General features: G+C 48.6%; 1 protein-coding gene across 2 annotated transcripts in view; it reads left to right on the top strand.

The window, feature by feature from the left end:
* Nucleotides 1-6226, top strand: part of MACO1 (macoilin 1) — a 68027-nt gene extending 61801 nt beyond the window's left edge. The window contains exon 11 of one of the 2 annotated variants that reach the window (XM_040229599.1): nt 4296-6226. In XM_040229599.1, coding sequence (XP_040085533.1) covers nt 4296-4498 — 203 coding nt within the window. In that variant the 3' untranslated portion in view covers nt 4499-6226. The remainder of the gene's footprint in view (nt 1-4295) is intronic. The other variant, XM_040229601.1, reaches the window with a different exon arrangement.
* Nucleotides 6227-16188: the final 9962 nt, after the last annotated feature.

Here is a 16188-nt window from a genome sequence, read left to right on the forward strand (position 1 = left end):
GGAGGGGGGCACTGCCGGTTTGACATGGGGAACATGGAAGAGCCTTTGAGTAGGTAGCGTTTGAGCAGAGACTGGGAGGAGAGAGAGGGAGCAGGTACGTGTCTAGAGGGAACTTGTCTCATGGCCAGTGGGGCTGCAGCCTGCGTGACGGGGAGCGTTTTTAGGGTCAAAAGTAACAGGAGCCGCGTCCTGCCAGGCTTTGCCGCCCGTGGAGAGGACTTGATTCCGAACGCCGTGGGGAGCTTTGGGAGGCTTCGGAACAGAGACCTGACGTGACCTAATGAGAAGAAAGTTAGATTTTGTTCCAGAAGTTGATGAGCCACAAATAGATGACTGAAGAAAAATTTTTTCAAGCAGTTGACTTAGTAGAAGGAAAAGAATATCTCAACAGGTACTTGCAGAGCATTCACACTTGCTCTACGTGAACCATTTTACTAGAAGGTGAAAAGGAGACAAGAAAAACAAGACATACTCTAGTTGAGGTTCCACTCAGGTAGTGGCACTCAGACTTTTTGGTCTTAGGACCTCTTTACACTCTTGACACATTACCAACCAGGGGATTTTTGCAGGAACTAATGCCTGTGGTGTTACTGTCTCCAGTCAATAAAGGGTTAAAATTGAGTGTCCCAGGGAGGTGTATTTCGAGTGTGTTTCTACACTCAGTATGTTGTGCTTTCATTTGCCATGTTGCTTCTGGAAGATTTCACTTAGTTTCATGAGGGAATGCACGTGAATTAGGCAGATGATGTCTTAGTACTAGGGCGAGGATAGCGTGGATGCTGTGAGAACTGCCACACCAGGGAAAGCCACACGTAAGGCCTGCCAGCACACGGTAGAGGCAGGCGGCCTGAAAGGCCAGAGGAGGGGTCAAGGCAGCTTCCTAAGGGAGGGGCCGTTGAATGGACTTTGAAGGGTGAATTTTTTTTTTTCATACTTCAAATTTTTTATCTTGTATTGGGGTATAGCCAATTAATACCAGTAGTCATGTGTGGATGTGAGAGTTGGACTATAAAGAAAGCTGAGCACCGAAGAATTGATGTTTTTGAACTGTGGTGTTGGAGAAGACTCTTGAGAGTCCCTTGGACTGCAAGGAGATCCAACCAGTCCATTCTAAGGGCAATCAGTCCTAGGTGTTCATTGGAGGGACTGATGCTGAAGCTGAAACGCCAGTACTTTGGCCACCTGATGCGAAGACCTGACGCATTTGAAGAGACCCTGATGCTGGGAAAGATTGGGGGCAGGAGGAGAAGGGGACAACAGAGGATGAGATGGTTGGATGGCTTCACCGACACAATGGACATGGGTTTGGGTGGACTCCAGGAGTTGGCGATGGACAGGGAGGCCTGGCATGCTGCGGTTCATGGGGTCACAAAGAGTCAGACACGACTGAGCGACTGAACTGAACTGAATGTTGTGGAAGTTTCAGGTGAACAGTGAAGGGACTCAGCCATACATATACATATAGCCATTCTCCCCCAAACCCTCCTCCCATCCAGGCTGACACATAAAATTGAGTAGAGCTCCACGTGCTATACAATAGGTCCTCCTTGTTGGTTATCCATTTTGAATATAGCAGTAGGTACATGACCTTGAAGGGTGAATTCTGAAAGCAGAGAATGTCAGGGAAGACCATTGTTATCTGAAGGAACAGTGTAAGCGAAGGAAAGAAAGTGCTGAGAACGTCCAGGGGAGCAGTCCAGTGACCTCTAGCTGAGGGATGTGGAAGAAGAGAGTGGATTAGGGGGACCGTGAATGAAACAATACTAGAGGGTGTAACTCCTGGATTTTCAGGAGGGAAGAGGGTGACATGTTCCATCAGGGCTGCTAAAACCTTGGAAGAAGAGCGGAACAGATTTAAGGAATGAGAAGAAAAAGTGAGTTTGCTTTGGGATGCTTTGATCTGAAGTCGCCTCCCAGACACTGAGTTGAAGGTCTTCATCAGTCAGTGGGAATTTGGGGCCCCTTGGGGTTGCGGGGTCAGTGAAGCCATAGGAGTGGCTTGGGATGGCAGCGACAGAGCAGGAAGAGAAGAGGGTTGAGAATCAGACTTACGAATCTGCGGATTCAAGGAAAGACATTTAAAAAGAAGCTTCCTGGGAATCCTGCTTTAGAGCCAGACTTCTGAGCACACACTGTATTTTTCTGCCTGCCTGGCTCAGCTCCCTGAGAAGTGGCCACCCTCTCTCTGCCTCCTCCCATTTGCTTGGATTTACAGACTTGAAAGAGGTTACCTCCTGGAGGGAAGCAGCACCTGGTCTCAGAGTAGCCAAGGGGAGCTTCCTTCTCAACACGGATTATACTTCCTTCTTGGCCCAGAAATTCCTGTAAAGCCACAGAGAAGCAGAGAGCTGTCTGCCAAAGCTCTGGGAATGTTTGTACGTTACTGATTAAAGAAACCAAACTTAAATCTGCATGGAAAAGAAGATACAGTGGCTCATATATCAGATGCCATTAGGTATTTTATTCATCTGAGGTTTTCTTTGTTCAAAGAGAAGGAGGGTATCTGATGCCCACTTGAAGCTGAGGGGATGTGAAGGAAGCCGGAGGGAGCAGTTCCTGTCTGCGGCTCTTGGCCTCTGCCTTCCCCACCACTTCTCTCTTCTGTCATGCTCGGAATAGTCTAATAGGAACCCAACTTTGTAATTTAAATCAAACCCCTTGTTGCCTTTCTCCTTCTGCTTTCTCTATCATTTGATTCATCCTGGTTCCAAAATGGCTTTCATCTCTACTATATCATTTTTTAAAACCTGCCACCACACTCTCTTACATTTCGAATACATTACCATCTTCTGTAGGACTCAAAATGAGTGCAACTCAAATGCAACCTCTTACTTTTTTCAGCATTTAAATTTCAAAAGGGCTCCTCCTAAGTGTTCTTCCCCTAGTGGACCAAAAGCATGATGGAGATTGTGTGGGCTTTGGAACCAAGTGGTCCTGGATTTAAATCCTGCTCAGCCATTGATAACTGAATGACTTTGGTAGGACGTATACCTTGCAGGGTCTCGGCTCTGCACTGAGCCAGGCACTAAGGTTTTGGCAAAGACGAAAAAGGGGGAACAGTCTTGGCCCTCACAGAGCTCGTGGTCCAGGGGAGAGAATATGGGGCACTACTGCTGCTGCTGCTAAGTCGCTTCAGTCGTGTCCGATTCTTTGTGACCCCATAGATGGCAGCCCACCAGGCTCCCCCGTCCCTAGGATTCTCCAGGCAAGAACACTGGAGTGGGTTGCCATTTCCTTCTCCAGTGCCTGAAAGTGAAAAATGAAAGTGAAGGCACTTAGTCATGTCCGACTCTTAGTGACCCCATGGATTGCAGTCCACCAGACTCCTCCGTCCATGGGATTTTCCAGGCAAGAGTACTGGAGTGGGGTGCCATTGCCTTCTCCGGTGGGGCACTAACCATTGCCCATTTCAACACTCATAGGAGACAGAATGCAGACTCCGGAGCCAGACTGCATCGTGTTCAATCCCAGATCTGTCACTCCACCTCTCTGTGCTCCAGTTTCCTTATCTATAAAATGGATGATGACGATAATTCCCACCTTAGAGGGTTGTTTTGATAAGTAAATGAATTCGTCTGTGCAAGCACTTAGAATAGTGTCTGGCACATATGTGTTAGCTATAGTGATTATTAGCATTATTACAAAGAAGAAAGTGACAGAAAGGGAAGTTATGGTGTGTTGAGAATCGAGGAGTTGGGGGCTGGGGCTAGGGTCTGATTTAGATGGAAGGAGCAGGGACAGCTTTGTGATGCAGTAGAAACAGAAACCTCCAGAGTTAACAACACAGAGCACAGGAAGGGAAGCAGCCATGCGGCAGGTGGGAGCTGGTTGCCTTGCTTGCCCTGACTCAGAGATGCTCCGTCCTCCCAGAGCAGTGTTTCAGCTCATGAGGCAGAGCCGTAAGTCAAGAGCAGCCCCCTCTTAGGCCACCCTGCTGCTGCCGCCGAGCTCAGCACGTGGCTTTTGGTGCCCGAGCTCTGTGCTTCATCACACCTGCCTAGACACAGTTGCTTTCCACTCGCACACCACGGCCCATGGGCCATGTCTGGCCTGCCAGCTTTTCTTGTACCACTGGTGGGCTGCAAATAGTTTTTACTACTATGGTCTTGAAAAAAAAGACAAGAACAGTATGTGGCTCACAGGTTTTAAAATATTTACTGGCCCGTTACAGGAAGTGTCTCCCCTTGCAAACCATCAGAGCTGGAGTTGAACCCACTTGGGATTGATGGGCCCAAAAGGCCACGGTGTTGGGTGAGCCTTTCCTTCTCACTAATGGCGGGTCTTTGATCTTCCAGGACAGATTCTTCAGAAAGACCAGGAAATCAAGGACCTAAAGCAGAAGATAGCTGAAGTCATGGCCGTCATGCCCAGCATAGCATACAGCGCTGCCGCCAGCCCCCTGAGCCCCGTCTCCCCCCACTACTCTTCCAAATTTGTGGAGACCAGCCCCTCTGGACTCGACCCCAATGCCTCTGTTTACCAGCCCCTGAAGAAATGAAGGCCAACAGTGTGTTTTGTTCAGCCATTTGGTTATCAGAAGGCATCACAAAGGAGCGTCTCTGGCAGTCAAGATTAAAAAAAAAAGTTGATATTGTATTTTGTGGGACTGTATATGTTGTCATTTTTAAAAAGGGGGGGAAGATAACATCCAAGTCTGATTAGAACTGCCCATCAGTTTTTCTTGTAAATTTTTAGAAGACCTCACAGAACTTTGCAGTTTATTTTTCTCGGCCAATACATTAAAACCATTCTTGGATTTCAACTAGCCAATTTTGCCTTTTATGTATTCTTACAGTTTCCTCTTGAAGAAAAAGAAAAAAAAAAGCAGAGTTTTTGCTTCTCAGCCCTTTAATTTGTTTTGTTCTTAAATTAGCAAGCAAAACCTGCACATTGGGTTCACATGGGATGATAATGAAAAATTTTAGTTTTTAGTGTGAAAAGGTTCAGTAACCTAACACAGCTTTGATCCCATAGCTGCATTGAAGATATTACAGAAAACAAAAATTGATGACCCTTCCAAGGACCAAACAAATTCAAGGAGTATCATTTCAGCCGAGGGGAGAGACTCAGGTGATGAGACCAGCTGTGAGACTCTCACAGGGTTCGTGTCTCAAATGTGTATATTCCCATCGGTGTGTCCAGTCCTGGAAACTAGCTAGCAGCAGTCTTGTTCACAGTGCCTTGGGAAAAGACATTCAAGAGGAAACTTGATTTTAAACGATTTCCCCCTTTACCATCATCTGTCTTCTCTCTCTATCAAGCTCACTACGGATCCTGCTGTGAAACTGGTGGGTAGCTGGGCTGTTTGTTACCGCCAAGCCACACCTTCTGTTTCCTTTCGTAGAAAGCACCACGGTGTTCTGAACTGGTCTCCAGGCAGGCACCCTGGGATGGGGAGCTGGGTGGTGGTTGTGTTCGAGAGACTGCAATGCCGGCTAATAAAAGCTGCAGTTCTAGGTTTGGTTTTTGTTTTAATTTCCTTTAACTGTGCTTTCCAGTCTTCGTCATCTTGTGTTTGACGATTTAAAAGAAACTTGACAATTCCTCAGCTCTTGTGCCAAGGAGGGTTTTATTTTATTTTTTTTTAAGAGCTTAAAACTCAAAATTCTGCACAAAGATTTCGGTTTCAAGTGTGTATTATACATTGGTAGAAAAGTGTTTGCACTGGCAACCTTTGGAAGTGTTTTAAGAATCAGGGTGGGGGTGGAGGGAGGGTCTGGGAGAGGGAGGGGCAAAGCAAAACTGTATTTGGAAACTAGGAAAATTCAGAAACCAAACAGATTGGCTTGGCTTCCTTGCCATGGATTCTGGAAGGACATAGTTCTACAATTTCCTGTTAATTGGCATGTACGTCTCATTTAAAGCAAATTAAGTAGGACAAGCAAGTCAGCAAAATAGAAGTATTAAAAAGAATCATCCTTTTAATCACAGATCTTATTTTGGGATTAAAAACTTCTAGCTTTAGCCAGGTGTGCATGTTGCTGCCATTTTGCATTTTTGAATCATCTTGTGTAATTGTCACCATGAAAGTGTTACTTGGAATTGTCATAGATTTTTTTCATCTTTGTGCGAAAACATGGAAAATTGTTACTGACTTTGTGTTGAGGTTTCCCCCATTTTGCTGCCTTTTGGGACACTACTTTGGTTAAATACTTGGTCTTGGCTGCATTCTTATTTTTTTTTCCTGTGGGGTTCAAAAGAATAAACATTTTCTTACAGATAAAAACTAGTTTTCTGCCTTTTAACTTTTCAGGAGGGCACACAAGGTAGATGGTTCCGAATGGGCCTTAGACTTTCACTCTCCTGTCCTCGGTTCTGCGCCCTGACAGTGGCAGGTGTAGCGGGGCTCAGGTGCAGGAAATGGGACGAGTCCACCCCAGCTCTCAGGCGGTTTCCCTTCTTGTCTTACTTAGGATGCATCCATTCTTATCCCCTCACCCTCCCTCTTCCTTCCCTCCTTCTCCCTCCCCACCTTTTCCTTTCTCTGTGGCATTAGAAACAAAGTTGACTTGTTTTCTGGTACAAAAAGCAAGTTAGGGTTGGAGTCGGAAGGTAGTTGGTGAGAAACTTAAGAGCACGTTGCCTTTCCATGTTCCAGAGTCTTGTCCGCCGCTGTGTGGCCAGTATCCTATCGGGTTTCCTTTCTGCTGCGCATCCTGAGCTGATCTCCAGGGTAACCATGTCTGTAGTCCTGCCTTGTTTCTAGGGGCTTTGCCTGTTTTCATCCTGAGTGGCCAGCTGCCTGCCCCTCTGGGCCGCTCTTTTCCTCTCTTGGCCATTGTTACAATTGACCTTGGCTCCAGTTTTGGAAAATTCTGCTCTTGGCACCTCAGCCCTGGCCCTGTGGCTGGACAGCCTTCCTGAGTTTCAGCCACTCAGGCTGCTGCAAACATACCGCACTTGTCCGCGAGCCAGGTTCCCCAGGGGAGACCCCTCCACTTGGCTTTTGCCTTCACCCTCCCTGAAGGAATGTGTCTGCGCAGAGCCTCTCACTGTCGTGTTCTTTTCCACCAAGGATATCTCCAATTGTTGTCTTTGTTATTCTAGGGCCATCATGAAACGGTTCCATGTTAGTACAGTATCATTTGTTACAGGCCACAAAATAACGTTTGCCATTCTGGATGATAATTTACAGAAAAAGCGGCCTGCATGCCTTTTGATTGGCTGAATAACCTCTCTTTATTGACGTCTCCCAATGTGACACCAGGAAATAGCTGTTGTGTGCCCATTCCCTCTCTGATCATCTTTCTAAGACCCCCTACAAAATGAGAATGAACAGTTCCTCATGGCTCCCAGCCTAAAAGGAAGGGGATAGTCCTTTCTCCTGCCATCCCAGTTGCCCAGGCTCACGTTTGTTTCCACAAGGCTGCGGCAAGCCACCTGGAATGCTGAACATTTCTAACAGCTGCTCTCAGATTGCTTCCTGAGAAACTCACATCATCCCAGAGGAAGACAAAACAGGAAACTGGAAACCCACCCCAGAGCCAATTCAATGAAGGCCGAAACTAGGCAACTGTGGCCCACAGCAACTAGACCTGTTTAGGTTAAAGGCCCTTGAGCCCCATAAACACCTGGTTTTCTGTGACTCAGTGGTGTTTGGCCCTGAGCTGGCTTCACAGGCCTGCAGTGTCTCCCTCTCTGAAGGCCCTCGTCTGCTCTGGGCTAGGCAGAGCCCTCCAGATGGGGAGGGCAGTCTGCTCTCTGCTTTGCCACCAGCACAGCCTCTCGGGTGGGTGCTGTTCCTTCACCTTTAAGACGGCCGACTAAACAGCAGCAGCGTTGTTCCTGACTGCCCAACCGCCCAGAAGACACTGTGGGAATCAGGAAGACGAGAGCTCCGTGAAATAGCCAGGGCCTCCGACGAGGCCCGGAGCTGGAGCTGCCGCAGGGAGTGGCTGTGAGGCCAGCCTGGCTGGGAATCGGCATCCTGGGCCTACTGGGCACACTGGGGACTCTGTCCCCACAGCCTGACTTCCAAGGGAGCTCCTTAGCACATGGTCTGCACCCGGGGCTTGCAGCGTCAGCACCCGGGAGCTCTTCTCCAGGCCTCCAGTTAAACCCGCACTCGAACATCTCTGGGTGATTCCGTTGCCTATGAATTGTTAAAAAGCCCTGCCTGAGCCGGTTTTCCCAACCCGAAGCCTCAACACTGTCACTCTTCTAGTTCATCCCTGAAAATTCAGAATGAGAACTTAATCGATGAGGGGCAAGCTGGAAAGGAAGAACCCAGAGTGTTACACCTTTCGCTTATTTCGTGTATTACCTTTCCCCGCTCTTCATTAGAATGCGTACTCTGTGAGGGCAGGGATTTTCATCTGTTACCCCTGTAACCCTAGCACCTAGAACAGTGAGTGCCACATGGCGGGTGCTCAATGAATCCTTATTGAATGAATAAAGCTAACTATTGGATGAGACATGTAACCTGAAATATGATGTCTTAACTAAATCAGAACATCTCTGTAATAGTATTTACCGTTAGAATGACAGTATAAACAACTGTTTCTAGGAGAGGGGAAAATTTGAAGTGGCATATTTACCATGACTTCTTCCATCTCCCTGTCTCTGGTTTTTGCTCAAACCTTGTTTTTCTTGTCAGATTTTCTCTACAACCTCCTTGAATTTTCCAGGTGCCAAGATTTCCTTAACTGCTCGATGCCCTGCAAAGCCACTTCTCTGTCAGGAAAGCCTTGCTGCAGGGAACCTGCTGGGGACCTAGGTGTTTTTTACCCAGACCGAATTTCCCCAGGTGCCAGTTCAGCTACATCTTGAGTCAATGTGGGACTTTTTCATTTTGACAGTAATCGAATTATGAAGCATTTCTTCCTGGAAGGGATCTGGTTAAAGACTGATCCATCTGCCCAAGGGGACCACACTTTTCTTGGTCTCCTCCTCCCTTGGGCTTCCCTCGTCTCTGCTTTATTCCTACCTCAATGTTTCTTTTCATTCCTCTCCTGAAGTTTTAGTCTTGCCCTCAGGAAGGGCTTGGTAGACAGTTCCGGAATCATCCTGCCGTTATACCTCTGATCTTTGTCCTAAGAATCCCAGGTTTAGCATCACACAACATGGTGTGGTCTTTTGAGCTGTGTCCAAGAAGCCAGAATGGGTTTACTCTGGGCAGTGGTCCATTCCGCCCGTTCCCCAGCTCTGCAGCCTCCAGAGGGCCGAGAGGGAGGTGGGGCTGAGGAGGTGTGTTAACCAAGCACCAGCACCTTCGGCATGGTCATTGTCTTTTGCCCTCAGAGCCTGGGCCATTTTGACACAGTATCTGGTACCAGGCCTGAATTTATCTAGAACCGTAGTTCTCAAACTTGGAAGTTTCATCAGAAGTGCCTAAATGGCTTGTTAAAACACAGATTGCTGGGCCCCACCCTCAAGAGTTTCTATGCAGAAGAACTGAAGTTTAGGGCCTGAAAATTTTTGTTTCTAACAGGTTACCAGGTGACCCTGGGTCCCAGGACCCCACTTTGAGAACCACTGACCAGAGCAGCGAGGGCGGGCCCTGGAGACCAGCCTTGTGACGCCATCCCTCCAGCTGCCACCAGGGGGCACATGCGAGCCTAGCGAGAGAGCTTCCCGTCCAGAGCCAGCTCCACTGGACAGCAGAAGTTCTGCCCTAAAGATTTCTTTCTTTCTAAATGTAATTTTTGTTATTATGTATAAAGAAGAAGAAATATTGATCTAAAGAGCAGGGGAGGTTCTCCAAGTCTGTCTCTGACAAACATCAATGGTCTGAGGGACCAGCTTTTTAAGGCGTTGCATGGCCAGGCTTTCAAGACATGGAACTCCGTCTCCATAGGAAGATTTCTGGGGGCCCCCGCTCCCCCAGCACACTGACATAGGGGCTCTCTTTCAGAATGTTCTGAATCACTGCCTATTCAGAACCTAAGAGGCACTTAAGATTATAAGTGACTTTCATTTTCGTCTTTGTGTGTTAAGTTGCTTCAGTCTTGTCCGACTCTGTGACCCATGGACCATAGCCCGCCAGGCTCCTCTGTCCATGGGATTTCCCAGGCAAGAACACTGGAGTGGGTAGCCATTCCCTTCTCCAGGGGAATCTTCCCAACCCCGGATCGAGCCCGCATCTCTTATGTCTCCTGCACTGGCAGAGGGGGGTTTCTTTACCACAGTCCTGCCTGGGAAGCCTGTCCTTCTTTGTATCTCACTATATGTAGTCCCAGTTTTCCACAATAAACTAATATTACTTTTATAATGTTTTTTAAAACACACTTTCAACGGAATTAAAAGCCAAAACAACAACTCAACATTTGAGAATTGAGAGATTTCACACTATCCAGATTTTTGTTTGTTTTTTTTCGAAAATCTGCAGATCTGGCATCCCGGGGGGCTGGCGTTCCTCTCCAGGCACTGCAGAGTCTGGCGGCAGGGGTGACGGTGGTGGGGGGAAGCAGGCCTCAGGAGTCCGTCCCTCACTCATTAGAACCACGGGGGGAGCTCTTAAAAATGCTCATCCCCAGGGCCTACCCCCAAAGAGCCGGATCTCACCAGGCTGGGAGGAACCTGGGCTTTGTTTTGTTTTAACTCCACAGGGGTTTCTAATGTACAACCAGGGCTGAGAACTAGAGGGTAACGGCTGGGGCCTGGGGCCTCAGACAGGTCTTACGGGCATTTGTGGGTTTGGGGTTGGGCCAGGACCGAGGGGACTTTTACCTGGCCAAACAGCTGTCCAGGGCTTCCCAGGGGGCTCAGTGGTAAAGAGTCTGCCTGCCACTGCAGGAGACGAAGAGGACTTGGGTTCAATCCCTGGGTCGGGAAGATGCCCTGGAGGAGGGCATGGCAACCCACTCCAGTATTCTTGCCTGGAGAATCCCATGGACACAGGAGCCTGGCGGGGGCTACAGTCCATGGGGTCACACAGAGCTGAACACAACTGAAGTGACTTGGCCCGGCATGGCACGGCGCCACTATCGTATCAGTCCAGGAGGTAACTGCTCAGAGAACTTCTGATCCACCACAGGGCCAGTGGAGCTGAAAAGCCAGAGAATTCTACCTTTCAAGTCACCTGTGCAGCCTTTCTGAGACATCAAAAGTAGCTTTGAGAGCACATGTTACAGCTTCCCAGGCATCTATAAAGCTGGGCCCCCGGGGGAACTGAGAGCGTTGTCATTCCAGCAGCTGCACCAGAAGCCAAAAGTGTCCTGAGAACCAGAGGAATTCGCCCAGCAGGCGGCGCTCGTGGCAGGTGGGACAGCAGTTACGCTGCACTCCGTCTCTCTGCGACCCCCGTGAACTGTAGCAGATATCCCGGGCCTTTGTCGGGAGGCCCTGTCTGTCTGCCTGACTCCGAATCAACTGAACCCCTTGGGAAGGCAGAGAGGGATAGGACCGCCACCTCCCAGGATGGTTTTCACTGTCAGACACAGCTTGCAACAGTCCCCTAAACTCTATGTGCCTCACTTTCCTCATCTGTCAGATGGGGATGATGAAAACGGTCCCCAGGTCACACTGGTGCTGTGAGAATTCAGTGAATTAGCACCGGCCAGGCACTGGGCTTATTTGCACTTCACCTCACCCATCGGGTCACTAATCCTCTCGGCTGTTTTAGGAGGAACATACAAGAGGTGGACTGGAGAGTTTGTTGCCAGGATGATATGAGCTAAAGCATGGAAGCCTGTAAACTCATTTATTTGATTTATTATTATAAGTATTTTTAAAAATTTTTACTTGGCTATGTCGGGTCTGAGTCACAGCATGTGGGATCTAGTCCCCTGACCAGGGATCCAACCTGTGCCCCCTGCATTGGAGCACCGAATCTTAGCCACTGGACCACTAGAGAAGTCCCTCTAAGCTCTTTTTTTTTTAATTTATTTTTTTACTGAAGGATAATTGCTTTATATAAGCTCATTTAAATGGCTGTGCTCATAAATCGTGTGTGTGTGTGTGTGTGTGTGTGTGTGTGTGTGTGTGTGTCCACACCTCAGCATTCACCCTCCCTCCCCCTAGGGGATCTTGCCTCTCCAGCTTTGAGAATTTGCAATTTTCTTTCTTTGCTGCTGACTCCCACGTTCATAGTCTTCAGTTTAGGTCCTCGCTCCTCAACTCCAGACTTGTATTTCCAGATGCCACTTGACAACTCCTCTGGGGTGTCTCACGGGCCCTCTGACTCAGTCTTTTTAAACTGAGTACCTAATTTCCTCCCAAACCTGTCTTCCTCCATCCTTCCAGCGGCTCGGGCGGCCCCTGGATCCTCCCCTTCTCTCACACTGCACGTCTCATCCTCCCGCAGATCTGGTCAGCTCTACCCCTGGAAATACAGCGCATTTCCAGAACTTGCCCCGTTCTCCCCTCCTCCACTGCTGCCATTCTGGTCTGGCCGACCGTCCTCTGTCGCCCGGACATCTGCAGGGGCCTCCTCACTGGCCTCCCTGCTTCAGCCTTTGCCCCACATGGTCTGGTTCCAACAAAGCAACCAGAGAGCTGCTGTTAGACCACAAATCAGGTGATGCCAGACTGCCAGTGAACCTACCTAATCCTTGGAGCAAAGAAAAGAGTCCTTATAACGTCCTGCAAGCCTGTACACAATTCATCTTCCACCTGTCTCTCTGATCGCCTCTCCTCCCAATCTCCATCAAGCAGTGCCAGGAATTGCTAATCCTGCCAGGCATGCTCCTGCCTCAGGGCCTTTGCACTTGCTGTCTCCCTTACTGTTGATAAGCATTTTATTTTAGAATAGTTTTAGGTGTAAATCAATTTTAGAAAAAAATGATAAGATGGTACAGAAATTCCTGTACTCATCACCCAACTTCCCCTTATTATTAGCATCTTACCTTAACTTGGTACCTTTGTTATAATTAATGAACCGATATTGATACACTGTTATTTACTAGACTCCACACTTCATTCAGAAGGCAATGGCACCCCACTCCAGTACTCTTGCCTGGAAAATCCCATGGACGGAGGAGCCTGGTAGGCTGCAGTCCACAGGGTCGCTAAGAGTCGGACCCGACTGGGCAACTTCACTTTCACTTTCCACTTTCATGCATTGGAGAAGGAACTGGCAACCCACTCCAGTGTTCTTGCCTGGAGAATCCCAGGGACAGGGGAGCCTGGTGGGCTTCCATCTGTGGGGTCACACAGAGTTGGACACAACTGAAGCGACTTAGCAGCACTTCATTCAGATTTCCTCAGTTTTTACCTAACATCCCTTTTCTGTTTGAGGACCCATCAGGACATTGCATTACATTTAGTCATCATATCTCTTAGGCTCCTCTTGGCTGTGACAGTTCTGTTCCTTCTTTTTCAAATGTCTGATTCATTCTGACCAGCTAAAACCAAATAGTCTGTATGCCTCTTCTCTGCTTTCTTCTTCTCAGAATTAATTACTATCTTTCACATTTAAAAGTTTTTCTTTATCTTGTGGTTTGTCTGTCTCCCCTGATGGAAAATGTCGGTTCCATGAAGCCAGGGAATTTTGTCTGTTTGGCTCACTGCTGTATCCCTGGCACTCAGTAGCATGCCGGGCACGTAGTAGAAGACGCTCCATAAGTGTCTGCTGGACGAGAGAATGAGCACTGGAGCCCGACTCTGAGCCATCCATACTCTGCATTCCCTCACCCCCCTCCACCCCCGCCCCAGGAAACAGGAGAAGAAATCTCTGAGTGCTTCCCTGCTATGGGCCCTGGGGCCACCTACCCTCATGTGTTCCAACAACCCCAAGGGGTTGGTTGTTGTACTCAGAGGTGAGGAAAACTCAGGCCCAGAGAGGCAGCGTCACACGGGCGGGGAATGAAGCCTCTGGCTGCCTCAAGTCTATTGGATTGGCCAAAAGTTTCATCTGGTTAATGAATAGGGTGTCCAATAAAGTTCTTGGTGAAAATGAGAAAAAAAAAAAAAAGTGCCTTCTAGTGTTACTGAAAACCAAAAGAACTTTTTGGCCTGCCCAAGACCAGCCTCCCCGAGACACACGTCTTCCGCAGCCTGGGATTCCTCTAGCAGTTAGAGGCAGGGCTCTTTTCCTCACGATGGCTTATCGCGGGATACTGAATATAGTTCCCTGTGCTGTACAGGAGGACCTTGTTTATCCGTTCTATATATAACGGATAAGAAGATTGCGTCTGCTAATCCCAAACTCCGGATCCATCCCTCCCCTCCCCCTCCCCCTTGGCAACTGCAAGTCTGCTCTCTATGCCTGTGCGCCTTTTTCTGTTATGTAGATAAGTTCATTTGTGTCCTATTTTAGATTCCACGTGCACGTTATACGTATTTGTCTTTCTCTTCTTTGCTTCTCTTAGTGTGATAACCTCCAGGCCCACCCATGTTGCGGCAGATGGCATGATTTCATTCTTTTTATGGCTGAGTAGTATTCCATTGTATGTATGTTCGCATCCTCTTTATCCGTTCATCTATCCATGGACATTTAGGTGGCTTCCATTTCTTGCCTGTTGTCAGTAGCGCTGCTATGAACCTAGGGGTGCGTCAATCATTTCGAGTGACAGCGTTCTTAGGATATATGCCCAAGAGTGGGACTGCTGGGTCATAGACAATTCTATTTTTAGTTTTTTGAGGAACCTCCACGACGTTCTCCATAGTGGCTGGACCAACTTACATTTCCACCAACAGTGTGTGAGGCTTTGAGGGAGGGGCTTTGTGGCTGGGGTTTGCAGAGAGAGAGAGAGACAGGAATTCAGCCCAGTTGGGACATCACACAGAGTCAAAGAAGGTCTAGAGGGCAAGTGCTTTCATGGGCCCTGCCCTGGTCAGGCCCAGGGCTCTGTGTGGGTGAGCAGACAGGCCCTGTCCAAGCTCGCAGTCAGCCAGACCAAGGGTGGCGAGGAGGCTGGCCTCCTTGATTTGGGGGCGGGGTGGGGGGGCGGCCAGCAGCTCCTCCGGTGCGGTCGGGGTCTGTCTGTGCCCTCTCAGTTTCAGGCGGCAGCGGCAAATGTGGCCACGTTAGGGCATCGCCCCTTTTCCCACCCCAACCCGGCTTTTTTCTTTAGCGGGTCCAGTTCTCTCACTTTCCTAACTTGGACTTGGCGGGAATTGAAGACACTCTCTTTTGGGGGTGGAGTCAGACACCCTGATTGGCTCAGGAATGAAACCTCAACCCCATGAGGACCAATGAGATGCAAGGAGATCTCACTTGCCTTCGGCAAGAGAGCTTCCCTCCTCTCCCACCCAAGCTGCCAGGCAGTGTGAGGATGTGGCCTTCAAGGTGGCCTGTCGTGGGCTGTACATGAGGCGCTGGGTGAAGAACCTCACTCACAGGCTGATTTGGGTGAAAAAGGGAGACCAGGCAGCGCTCGCCCACAGACCATAGGGCCCACCATGCCCTAGGGATCCCCTAGATACCAGGCAACTGGCAATAATAAACTTTTCCTGAATAAATGAATGGATGGATGGATGATGCCTGCCCTCAGCTCCCTCTTCCCAAATGAACTGCTGAACTGGACTTTTTTAAAAATCTCTCCTTCAGTTGTTCTCCCATCCCAAACGTCTCCAGGTTCCGCTCCCTAATCTGTACAATGAGTGTAATAAGAGTATCTACTTCCCGGAATGATTGTGGGAACTAAATGAATTTAATATACATGGCACACAGTAGACACATGTGGGTGTGCTCAGTCCTGTCTGACTCTTTGTGGCCCTGTGGACTGTAGCTTACCAGACTCCTCTGTCCATGGGATTTTCCAGGCAAGAATACTGGAGGGGGTTGCCATTTCCTCCTCCAGGGGATCTTCCCGACCCAGGGATTGAACCTGCATTTCTTACATCTCTTTATTGGCAGGCAGATTGTTTATCACTAGCACCACCTGGGAAGCGCTAGTAGGCACATTACAAATGTCAGTTATTGTTAAGATTAGCATTATCATTTCCCTCCAGGATCTTCGGTTTTCTCATCTGTGAAATGGGAATTCATCTGCTCCTTCAACAAACTACTCATCATCATCCATGTGCCAGGCATTGTTGTTAAGATCTGGGGCAGTTACAGAGATGAATGGGCCAAAGTCTGTGTCTGGAGGAATTAACCTTCAGGCAGTCAGAGTTAAAACCCAGTGGGGGAAATGTCAGGGCATTTGGAAAGTCTACTGTACAGATGTGGGGTGACCTGGGGTAATGAGAAACTACCTCCAAAACTGGACTAGTTGAGGTGAGAGATGGCACTGAATCCTCATCCCCTGCTCTTTCCAGGATGCTGAGTTGGCTTGAAAACATTTAGGATAGGCTCCAGTCATG

This window comes from Oryx dammah, unplaced genomic scaffold (genome assembly GCF_014754425.2).
Source record: "Oryx dammah isolate SB20612 unplaced genomic scaffold, SCBI_Odam_1.1 HiC_scaffold_27, whole genome shotgun sequence".
NCBI lineage: Eukaryota > Metazoa > Chordata > Mammalia > Artiodactyla > Bovidae > Oryx > Oryx dammah.